This window comes from Lonchura striata, chromosome 1, assembly GCF_050655825.1.
Source record: "Lonchura striata isolate lonStrDom1 chromosome 1, ASM5065582v1, whole genome shotgun sequence".
NCBI classification, from domain to species: domain Eukaryota; kingdom Metazoa; phylum Chordata; class Aves; order Passeriformes; family Estrildidae; genus Lonchura; species Lonchura striata.
Window position 1 is genome coordinate 30338217 of NC_140703.1, and position 12750 is coordinate 30350966.

The 12750-nt window shown below is 39.9% G+C and overlaps 1 protein-coding gene across 3 annotated transcripts in view; it reads right to left on the reverse strand.

Annotated features, from left to right (window-relative positions):
- Positions 1–12750, reverse strand: part of TBX15 (T-box transcription factor 15) — a 93474-nt gene that overhangs the window by 33011 nt on the left and 47713 nt on the right. For all 3 annotated transcript variants that reach the window (XM_085572693.1, XM_085572696.1, XM_021548885.4), the window contains exon 2: positions 3626–3839. In XM_085572693.1, coding sequence (XP_085428819.1) covers positions 3626–3717 — 92 coding nt within the window. In that variant the 5' untranslated portion in view covers positions 3718–3839. The remainder of the gene's footprint in view (positions 1–3625; positions 3840–12750) is intronic.

Sequence of the window (12750 nt, forward strand, 5' to 3'; positions counted from 1 at the left end):
CTGGCCCTTGTTTTGAGAAATCCTCTTCATGGGCCCCTTCAGCATCAACAGACCTTGATTACAAAGTCTCTGCTGCTTATCTAACTGAGGACACTTTGGGACCCACCTTTCTTTCCACTGGAAAGCAAATATAACACCTGGTAATGTAAACAGCCCCGAGTACATGCTGCAAACAACTCAGACTCATTATTTCAGAGAGGCAAAGAGTCTGCAGGGAAAGCAAGAAAACCTATCAGGAGGCACAGAGAAGTCAGGAGAGGACAAGGTCACCTTGTTTCACTCACTGATGGCTTTTTCCAGTCTTACTACTGATCCTGGCCATCAGCATGTTGGTTTGAGCCATCCTGCAGCACACATATGATAACTGTGATATGACAGATGAGATCGTTCCCCCCATTGCTGGGGTGAGATCTCAGCTCTGTTACAGGTAGAACGTGTGTTCCCAGAACGATACCTCTTGGATGTGCTGGGATGCATGGTAGGACTCATAAAACCACCTCCATAAACAGTAGGCAGCTTTTCCCTTCCAGGGAAAGACTCCAAACACCCCCTATAGTGTGTCCCCCTAGGAATAATTGCACATTTCCCCTCACTTTGGCCAGTACTCCTATGCATCAGTTAATGAACAGCTACCCCTGCAGCTCAGGTGACCATGGACGTTAGATAGGGACTGTAGGGATGTGGGAACGGTTTCAAATTCCTCCACTGATGCTGTCACTATGATCACTGTTAGTAAAGGAGAGTAGAGAAAAAGAATTAAACATTATTTTAGGACTAGTTGCTCAAATCAGTACGGCCCACGGCTTAAGATGAACTTACTTCATTTTATACAGAGTGCAAGGTTGCCTTTCAAACAAAAAGGAGATAAAGGTAACTGCAGATTTGAGTGACTGCAGCTGACAGCCATTTGCATCTTTTGCACAAAGAACAAAGGTGTCTTTTTATAAGCCTCTGATTATAATCTAAATAACAACGTTTTTATGGAAAGGAAAAAGGAAGAGTTATAAGAGGACTGGATAGGTTTACGGAAACAGACCAGGAAAAAAAGACATCTATAAATACAACATCAAGAAAAGAAAAACAACAAAGCAGAATTAGAAGTGAGTGAGAGTAGGAGTCTGAAAGTCAAAAAATGCAGTGTGCCTGACACAGGCAGGATATAGCCTCAGAAATATGTTTGAAATGAGAACGTAGGTTAGAAATTAGCATTACACAACAAGAGCAGAGAGACATTGTGGGGACAGGCAGGAACCAGGCAATGCTTTACAAGTCATAGAAGATTAAGGAGCAGCTGTAGTTGTAGGCAGCTGAGTCTGTAATTATAATGGCTTTCAAAACAAGAAGGCCTTATGGGACTCAGGGTTTCCAAAGAGAAAGCAACAAGAGTAAAATCTTCTATGGGGAAGGAAGCAGATGCAAACTACTCTGTGTGTCTCTAACAGTTTGAATAAGTAGTAGGAAATCTTCAGGAAATAACACTAGTTCTGCTATTTATGCCAGAAATAATAAAATCTAATCTCTGGGACACATCATGTATCATGCATCCCATATGGAGAAACAGGACTGCTGGATCCAGCTTGCATCTTCTCTGGGAGAAAACTGTTACCCATTTAATTTGCAAATGCTATCACACCAGTAAGGACCACCCTCAATAAACAGGTGTATTACCTAAAGAAACTGCCCAGCTCTTCATCATGCTATGTGATGATTAACCTACAAACATAGTCAACAGAAAAAGAAAAAAACAGCAGCCCTCCAATATTGTTGACATCACTTCTGGAGAAGAACATCATCAAGGAGAAAAAAGCACATCTATTTAGTAGTTACATAGATTTTCTGTGGGCGGTAATGTGACAGTTGGCCATCAGGATTCAAGTAATTACAAGCATCTCCTTTCAAGGAGAAAGAATATTATTTAGGACTATAACAAATATATGATTTGCACAGGAAGATATGACTCTACTGTGATACATGATCTTCTGTAAGTGAAAAAATTGTCCACACTGGAGCTTGTAAGACGTCTGAAAAGTCAGTTACTTTGTTCAGAAATGTGTGAGCTGCCAGGATCCTTTTCATACCACTAAGTTCTGGCCGTTTTCATTTGAACTAGTTGACAAAAATGTATTTATGCTGCTTTTAGGTCTAGCTACTCCATGTATCATCACAGAATTAATTATAGTTCATCTAACAGGTGATTATGTTTTATTTTAAGTTTCTGAAACAGCATGGTCCAGGCACCAGGACAATAAATCCAGAAAGAAGGAAGTTGGTTCTTCCAATGCCATATTTAATGATGCTGGACAGATCACTTAATCTGTTTAGGTCTCAATGTCACCACCTATGAAAAGAGGATAATAATTTTTTCTGTGTCTGCTTTAACATCTCCAGAGAGGTGTTGCACAATAGCAGGTGATATCATTCCTGCTACTTTGCCTCTTCCATTTGAGGCAGAAGGTCAAAACCAGCAGCCCACTCTGTACTGAAGAAAAATGCTTCCTTTGCCACTAAAATCTAAAACTAGGAGCTAATCTGGCTCTGATACTCTTTATTAGGGATCATCTGGGTTATTTGTCCATTGTAACTTTCCTTGAATTATCTGGACTTTCTGGGGCTAGAGAGCAATAGCGCTCACTTCACAAGAACGTAAAACAACAATTCGAGCTGTTCTGGTAAATTTTGAGAGCACAGATATGAAACAACGCTGTAAACAATAGAGCACCTTGGGTTTCCCCAAAATTTGGGTAAAATGTCCCTGCTGCATTTCTGCGGTGCAGCCGGGACAGCTCCTGGGTCACTCCCGGTGTTCGCCCGCCTTGCCGGGCTCTGTCCGTGGTGCTGACGTTCTCCTTCTCCGCTTCAATCGGAATTAAAACCTCATTAGGTGAAGGTAGGAAACGGCCTGCTAATGCAAACGTGCCTAAAAATCCTCTTTTGGGACATCTAGAAATGTCCAACTACCTCTAGGCTGTGTTTTGGCGAACAAACTCCCAGGCATTTTTAAATAGTAACCTGTCATGGTGAGGTTTTCCTTTTTAAAATATCTGGCTAATTAGTGGCTCTTTCTAACCTCAGCCGTCGTGGTGTCACTGCAATAGCAAAGGGAAACATTAGGCTTGCACATTTTTAATACAGGAATTCATTAACACTGCATCTATTCAGAGCTGCAGGAAGACACTTGTTTGGTGCAAAGGTGAGTTTGAATTTCACTATATTTTAGATTAAATCAGTAAGCTCATGAAGTGGTGTGGAAACTTGAAAGAAGACTCAAATGGCTCACCCCCAAATTTATAACTCATCTTAAAGTCAGTACAGCCAACAGTACAATGATCATTTCCTGATTTATTTGCTCAAAGGAACAACTACCCTCAATGGTTTCCTGCAGCTGCCAGTTCTTGTTTGGAGCCACTTATTCAAACAGTCACATGAAACAACTTCACTTGTCTTAAGAAAGCTAATAGGAGACACAGCTGAGAAACTCAGACAGCCATTTTATTTTTTATGCATGTTTATCCCTTTGGATTATCAAGAATGGAAAAAAATCTTTCTCAAAAATCAATTAAATAAAATTTGGTTTGTTTGGTTATGATTTCTTTTTTAGCTAGACAGAAAGCCAGAGATATCTTACCTGCCTGCTTTTGTGATGATCATCTCTGTCCCAATGTCATGAAATCTTTTCCAGAGGTCTGCACACTGCAACTCTACCTGGATCTCTTCCATGGATGAAGGTGGAGGAGGCTGAGGGCCTGAGCCACCAGATGTAAGGTCAGAATGGGAGCCAAATGAGCAGGATGTCCTTTCTGCCAGCACCTCTGTGTCTGACCCAGTGCTCTGTTCTGAATCTGCAAAGTAAAGAAGCCAGGTAAGACCCTTCAGTTCTATCTGCTGTAAGGGGTAAGAGGAGGGAAGGGAAGGAAAGTCAACACAGGAAGTGCTAAAGAATAGTACAGTAGACTTTTATATGGCATATATATGTATGGGGGTTTGTGATTTTTAGCCTGATTTGGGGGTTTGATTTTCCAACATGATATCTGGCTTCTTTTGTAAGATTTAAGAAACAGCTGAAAAAAAAGACCCTTAACATAAAATATAAATAGTAGCAAGCAGTGGTGGGAGTACAAAATATAGATGAAAAACAGAAATGAAAAAAAAATTAATTCAACCTGTCGTTTCAAGCTAAGATAAGATGGGCTTATTGGAAAACTACATTTTATTTAATTGAATATTCTCCTGCAGTACTATTAAAGAGATGGTTATTTTTAAACAGCACAGGCTTTTATTCTCTTTAATGTCTTCATCATCAAAAACACTGAACTTCTTTTTTTTATTTTGCTGTTTGGCAGCACTATTCTGGAAATGTGTTTTATTTGCTCCTATAAAATTTTTTTTGAACAAGGATATTTCCTGGAAAGATAACCATGAAGCTTTTGGTGAGGAAAATGCTCTCGGCTACTAAAGGACAAAAAAAGGTGATAGTAAACATATGGAACATGCTACCAAAGAAACAACTGAAGCCAACTGCAGAAAAGATCCCATGATACAACCACCTGTATGGAGGAGAAGAAGAAGGTTTGCTCAAAAAATAAACAAACAAACAAAAAAGTGAGGTTCAACAAGTTTAAAAGTTCAGAGTGGCATGTTGAGTCAGGTGGCCCTTTCTTTGAAAAAATATTTAATTAATTTATTAGGTTGATATGCTGTATAAATTCAGGATGCACTTTCACACAGAGAGCTAAGATGAAACTTTGCAAATAGCAGTGTTGCACACCCACATTGCATCGAAAAAATTCACAATACATTCTTCAAAGCAATGTGTTTATGTTTCCAACCTTATTTTTAATAAATTTGCACTAATATTACATAGATGATATTTAGGAAAATAATAAAATTACATTAAACACTCCATCAAATTGCTCGGGAAGAGTTCTGTGGGTTTCAAAGAACATACAGAAACAATATTTTAGAGTGTCCTCATTGATCACACCAGTAAAAGCATCCCGGTGAATGAACACAACAGCTATTTACATGTGTTCTCTGCATGTGAAGAAAGAAAGAAGTATCTCTGTCTGCAAAGGAAACCTAAGGAGACAAAAAGTAACAATCTGTGCTAAAAATGTGATCAAATTGTGGCATGTAAAATTCCTTCCATACCAAGAAAATGCCAGAAACAACCAAGAAAATGTCTTTAACAACCCTGAGGTCATGGAAGCTGAGTCTGAAGTTTACAGTGTTTCTGAGAGACAGTGACTCCTGGAGCAACCTGCACACCAGCCTGCAGGTCAAGAAGAGGCTATGGTTAAGAAGAAGGAGGCAGTGAAGATACCACCCACAGAACCACCATCCTCACCTCCTGCCCCATGGAAACATTTCTGGAAAATCCATTTTGCTGTGGTATGGACATAAACTGTTTGACTGATAGTTTATGAGAAACTTCCAGCCCCAAGTGTCATCAGGAAGAATTTTTCTTTTATGAGATCCCTAGGTGATGTCACTGGACAGTGGACATTTTGTTTGAGGGGTGTTTTCAGTGAGCTTTGTCAGTTATTTAGACAATCTGCCAGTACAATGTAGAAGTTCTGCAGGACACAAAAAAGGTTCAGTACTTGTTGCTCCCAATCCATTTTGAAAACTGAGTTCTTTATGTGTCCCACAGACTTCCAAGCTAGGCTGAAGCAATAATAGGCCCATCCCTCTAAAGGAGTAGCACAAACTTATGCATAGAGGATTGTTACATGGAGACCAGTCCTACATCCAAAACTAACATCCTACATACAAGGTGATTCAAGACAATATGGGATAATCATCTGGATTTCTGTGGCCACAGGACAGATAATCAACCTGACACTACAGAGGGACTGAGACATTTGCTCCCTGCTTCACTACCCCAGTGACACAGGAGCAAACCTTACCTTCTTCCTCTAGCTCAAATTATTCTGCTCAAAGCATTGGAGAAGTAAGCATGAGAAGGGGTCACTATGCTTAGGGCTCCCTAGGAATGGTTCATCAATTTGTCCTTCAACAAAAAGAGAGAGGATGCTTCACAAATCACAGTAAGATCTGCTTGTATACCTGCTCATGTCCTAAACCATTAACCAGAAGTCTCACAGTCTTACATCTTCTCTGAGATCACAGAATAAGGGACCAATTATGCTGGAGAACACCTCTGAGATCATCAAGTCCTTGTTCTATGACTGAACACCACCATGTCAACCAGACCATGGCACTAAGTGCACATCCAGTCTTTCCTGTAACAGGGACAGTGACTCTATCACCTCCCTGGGCAGCCCATTCCAATATCTAATCACCTTTTCTGTGAAGAAATTCTTCCTCATGTCCAACTTAAACTACACTGGGAGTCATAAGGGACTGGATCTAGGGAAAAGTGGAGCCCTCCTTCTGAAAGGAAGTACTAAACTGTAGGTTTGAATCTGAAGAGATGGGTTTAGACCACATCATCTGTGCTTGGTTCCGGCACTCAGAAACTGTCCTCTGAGGCAGTATGGCAAACAGCCAACAGATGGCACTTGGCTAGGTGCTGTCCCCACTTAATTCCAGCATTTCCTGGACAGCCTTTCAAATTGGGCATGTGGCTGGAGCTTTGGGAATCCCTGGGAATTAACTGGAAGAGCATGTTGCAAAAAATTAAGTATCAGAGGCTTAAGCCCCCTCTCATTGATTAATACTGATATCATCCTGCTGACTTTACAGTCTTCTGGAGAGGCCTTTCTTTAATTATGGAAGTCAAAGGAGAGCCATTGCCTTGGATATAATTTTCCATCCTGGCACAAATCAAAAATTTCAAAAGGAGTTCACCAGTTACTGATAAGCCAGTATCTACCCAAACATGTGGTACCACACAAAGGAGAACTCTTTTTTCCCCAGGGATACTACTTAGTGCCCTGAGTTATGAATTACCATCACACCCAAGTTAGTGCACAGAACAGTAACTACCTCTCCTTCTTCTAATTTTGGAAATGGAGAGTCACTGGTGTTGTTGCTCTTAGTTCAGACTCAATAGGCACTGAGACATGTTTTGTGTTTTCTTCAGCTTTTCCTGAGCTAAGCTCTCCTGAATGCTGTCATCCAGTTAGAGGCAGTTAGTCCAGACCCAGGGATTCAGGGGAGGTTAAGTGCATCTGACATATTCAACCCTTGTGACACTTGATTTCTTCACACACCAGCTTCAGTGGAGTGTAACTTTGCTAAACTCAAAGAAATTACTTTTACTTTACATTGGTGTGAGCAGAGGGAAAGCAGGCAATAGCTCCTGAAGCCTCAATATGATCTATAATACTGTGAGCACCCAGAGATGCAGCCTGGGGCTGGTACTCTGGTACTTAAAGACTAATAGGTTTTCCCCTACAGCTAATACAGAAGAAATACTAAAATACTATCCCTTGTTACAGGCAACTTGCTGGGCAAACACACTAATCAAGTGTTTTTGCCCGTGGGACCTGGACTGATCTGTCAAAGCCAGACAGGCTATTGCAAGAACTGTATTTCAAGGAGGTCAAAACTATCTAATGGGAAAATACTGTAAATTTCATGGAAAAGACTCCTGGGTTTAATGTGCAAAAAAACTCTCTAAGGTCTGAAGCATATTTCACTGACGTATTTCAGTGACATTTCACTGTCACTGTGCAAAAAGACAGCTCCCTTTTCTACTGCCCTGTTGGATGGTTTCCAACCACCCCCTCTTGCCACACTGTCCATGCATCCAGCTGCTAACTGCAGTTTAACTGAATTGGAGGACAGGACATTTCTCAGCACTTTTAGCAATCTTTGAGTATAACCAGATCAGAGGGCCACTTTCAAAGCTTCCAGGCCATTTCTGAGCTTACAGAAGAAAATTAGACTAGTTCAGATTTTTTCTTTCTTAATCTCTTTCACATTTCTACTATCTCTGTATCACCCTGGAAATCCTCATCTTAGAATTTTTTCTGATCCATAAATCCCCAGGTTTCTTGTTGGCAGAGAGAAAGGAAAACACTGTTCTGACAAGCACGGTGATTCTGAGGTCAGCATCTGCACTGAGTGCCCCAAGATTATAGAAATAACCCCAACCAGTTTCCAGCACCAGTGTCCTGGGATCAGAGCCATCCCACGCAAATTAGCAAGGTGCTACAGCCTGACCTGTTTCTATGACTCAGCTGGCCAATATTCCTCATGTAAATTTCCTGTATTTTCATCAATTTGGGACCAAACTGGTATGCAATGCAAATTGGTATGCGAGATACTAAAAGACTATTTTCTATGCATCTTCATAGATGGATCTTCAGCAGAATTTTTTGCTGCAGCTGGAGCACAGCAGGGATACTGCTCCCCTTACTTAACCAATAAAAGAAATAGAGCTCAGTTTAGTCCTTGGCCACATCATGCAGCTCATGCACTCAACAAATGTTTTACTTCAAACTATCAAAAATGTAAACTACAGGACTGGGAAAAATGACAAAAGACTTACACACATAAAACATCACCTACTCAGAGGAGTCCAACAGATTTATTCTCTTTCTCATGATTTTTTCTTCCTTTTTTTTTTAGGTTTTTTTTCTCCATGTGTGTAGATATCTAATGTAGATCCTGTCAAATTCCATTAGCATAAAGATTTCTCTTGAGTGGAATGTGGCAGCTGTTACAAGCTGTTAAGGGCTTGGTCTTTTACTGTTTATTTTTGTTTGCAGGGTTTGTGAATATTTAGTACAACAGGTGGTCTTTCCCTCTCCCCTGCCGTTGATTTGCTGGACATTAGGACCTGCAGACTACAAAGAAGGTACAAAATCTGGGAATGTATGGACAAAGAAAATATAGGGAACCTTATTTTTTTTGTTTCATTTTTCCTATGAACTCAGCTGAAATTAGCAGATTGGACACCTTGCTTTTGCTGCTGGTTACAGACAGATCTCATGGTTCTTTTGAGATTTATGATTTTCAAACTGGCTACTGCCAGCCCACGAGATCAGCAGCCTAAGAACCATGCATAAAGCAGTGTGACATTACTGGAATTTAGAAACAAAATGTCACAGCCCTATAAAAGTGAAAGAACAGAAACTCACTAAGTCCAAACAGTTTGTAATATTGGAAACTTACTTGGCCGTGGGGTGGCAGCTGCTGGTGCAACTACTTCAGGTACACGACTGTTTTCCCTGATAACAAATACTTGGGGAGAAGCTAAACCAAAGACCTCAGTAATGTCAAAAACACACCAGAAGTCTGGCTGTGGCAAAGGCAGCAGGAGCAGCAGAGGTGAAGCAGTCTGGAGTTCAAGAGAGCTGTTCAAATTAGCACAGTGGATTTTGCACAGCTGATCCGGCAATTGCTCTTGCTGTAGGCAAAGGTTTCTAAACACTTGGTGATTGTAACCATATGGACATCCTGCACACAACAAATAGCACAAAGATAGTTCTGCAGGTGTTCTTACAGACTATTTTATCCCCCTGAACTTTTCCATTCACTCACAGGCCCTACTACATTAATCATCCCTTCTTCCAGCATTAGCCCATTATTAACTACATACAGCTAGAATTTATAACCTGTTTATTACTGATAATAGAGTCATAGAATGATTTTTTGCTCAAAGATACCTTTTAAAGTTTATCTCGTGTATCCCTCAGTAATACTTATTCCATTCGTGACTGCAAGTTGCAACCAACATCAGAATTTACTGGTCTGGAGACAGTACAAACCTGTCCAAACCAAAAGCTTCATCTATATTCATACTGCATTGCAATCTCAGGCAGCCAAAAGAAGAACTCAAGTAATTCATTTGTAGCCTAAGACCATGAAACCATGGCAGAACAAAATGGCATTCAGATCAGCAAGACAAAAAGACAAAAAATACTCAAAAAGACAAAAAGACTCAAAAATACAAAACTGGAAGATGTTGTAGAGAGGGAGAAATGTGGCATAGAGAAATGGAGTGACCTGATACTGTCACAAGTGGCACCAATAGGGACAAACTGATTCTGAATTAAAGAATTCCTCTGGCACTGGAAGCTCAAAATCATCTTCATCCTCCTGATATATAGTGCTATAAGTTGTTTTTTTAAGATGAGCGAACAAAACATGCCAAACCCACTCAAAAAGAGCTGCACTTACCAAAACTGAGTTTAAGGCCAGTACAGTTGCCACACAACTGTATCCCCATGGCAAACACAGCTAGTAGGAGAATATAAAAACAAACAGAAAGACACCAAAAAACCCACAGTGGCTTTGGCTCTAAATGCAAGTCTTGCATCAATTTGACTGTGCATTGCCAAGAGCTGACTGCCTCTGCCTTGTCTTATTCTATGTAAGACTGAAAAAAGAGACACAAAACTCAGCAAAAAAAAAAATCACCCTGATCCAGGGGTATACTCCAGCTGCTCTGCTCCACTCTAGCAATGCAAAACAGCTGTAAGCCTGGTTTAACCAGAAAGTTAAATTGGGTTTATGACTTCTCTGTATTGGCAAAGAAGTACAAAGCAGCTGGAGTTTACTAGTATATTCAGCCCTGGGGGTTTGCCCTTAAAAGTTAACTTTTGCTCCAGTGAGAAGAAAGAATATAAGCCACAGTTAAACTTTGAAGTGAGGTTTTATCTCACAATCTATGGTAATTTTTCAAAGAATGCTGAGAAAAACAAAACTTATATGCTATGCCAACATTCGGTTTAGGACCAGACATCCAAGACACCAGCTCCAGTTTTGAAATGCATCAGCTGAAGGTGGAGATGCTGACTGCTGGGCTCTGAACTCATCCTTGGCAAGTACAAATTCTCATTACAGAAGCATAAGCTACGTGACCAAGATTGTTCTGAGTAATATCACAATGTAGGCTTTCTTTGTAGACTTCATACCAAATCCCATCTTACTCTTTGAGTAAAACTGTCTGCAATTCATCAATCCATGCTTTAGACTATCTATCACAACTAAAAATATCTCATCAAATAGATGTCAACCAGAAACCTGTTCTATAAACTCTCCCATCTGTGGATGGGTGGATCTTATTTGTTTAAAAGAATTTTGTAAGCATAATTTTTCCCAGCAGAGGCTTCTGGCAATTGTAGTTCAGGAGAACAAAATCCTCTGAAGTAGCAAAAGTTGGATTCAGGGTTTATGTTGTATTATTGTCTTCTGGAAAGCAAGAATAGCTTGGGCTTTCAGTATTTCAGACTAGCTTTGAGGAAAATGCAATTTGAAATTTCAGTATAGAAGAAACCAAGAGATTCCTAAAGTTCCCTGAGGAGGCTCTCTGCAACTGTCATTCAGATTGGGCTTAGGACAAGGAATCACCAGTACAGCCTCACAAAAAGACTGCTGAGTAGTGAATATTTATAAAGACCATATTTAAAATAATACAGGGCTTTAAAATGAGCATCCAGAAAAGTAAGATTCAGTTAAATCAGAAGAAAAAATAAAAGAGGGTAATATTGAAGAAAATACAGAAGAATGCAGAGAATGGCAACCTTTAAAAACATGAGATGTACTAGAGAGAAAAGTGGGATGTTATTAAAAGAAGAGGGAGGTGAAATTGATGACAACCTTAATCTGGCCAAGATCCTGAACTGTACAGACTACAAAGAATTTGTCTGGCCAATGTCCAAGAGTTTGTGTAAAATTAAAGAGTGGAAATGCACTTGAAAGTTACAGCAAGCTAAAAAAAAAAAAGAGACCGGGCATTAAATACATTATATGCTGTAGCCTGTAAACACAGAGTCATTATTCTTATAAATAAAACCATACAACAAATATTTAGAGACCGATTCAAACCAAAATGTTGGCTCTAAATAACCACAAATTGTACAGCAGTTTGAAACTAGATCCCAGCTCTGTGGCAGGCCCTTCCCTGGTGGAAAGGGGCACCAACTCTGGATCAGTCTGTTTCTGGATTCTGTGGCTTGGAATACTCTCTGCCAGACAGGAAAAGAAAAATCCTTCATAAAAAAAAGGAAAACATGACACAAGATCAAGGCTGCAGAGGTATCCATTCTCCCTGAGACCAATGTGGAAGCACTGGGAAGTTTAAAATGACTGAGAAGTCCAGAAAATATTAAAGCTTTGTGTAGGCATAAACACAGCTCAGACAGAAGAAGTTTAATATTTTAAATATTTGCATGCTGATATTTGGTGGCCTATGAGCCACAGGTAAAGAGACATTTTATGTGTTTTCCTATACCATGGTAGTTATCATGGCAGTAGTATCGGGGAGCCAGATGGTATTTTAATAACAAGAAAGGTCCTATATTTCCATTAGTCATTTTGAACTCTTGGCACTGCTGTCACACAGCACACAGCAGTGAGTCCCACAATGTAACTGCACACACAAGAAGAGAAAGAGTAATTATTTTTGCCTTTATAGTATGGCTATCCATTTTCTGCAGGGTTGTAACAAGATATATGCCACTCTATGTATTTCCTTTCTAAATGAGACTATTTAAAAAGGAAATCATTAGGAAGTTTCCATGGGAATGGTTTCACAAGAAAAATGCAGTTCCATCAGACTGAAGTTTCAAGTTTGAGTTGTTCATTTCATTCACAATTTACAATTTTCTTTTGGGAAAACAGTAATTATCAGGCTAGTCCTGTTGAACTGTTGTTTGGGTTTGTAATAGTTCAACAAATCATTAAAGTGCATTTTTTTCATCTACATGCTACATTAGCCAAGCTGTCTGTCAGACCTCCCACATCCCTTTCTGAGCCAGACTTTGGAAGACTATCTGCCCTTGTACAATTTAGATTGTCCTCTATCTAAACTTCTTGACTGTAATCCAAATCCTT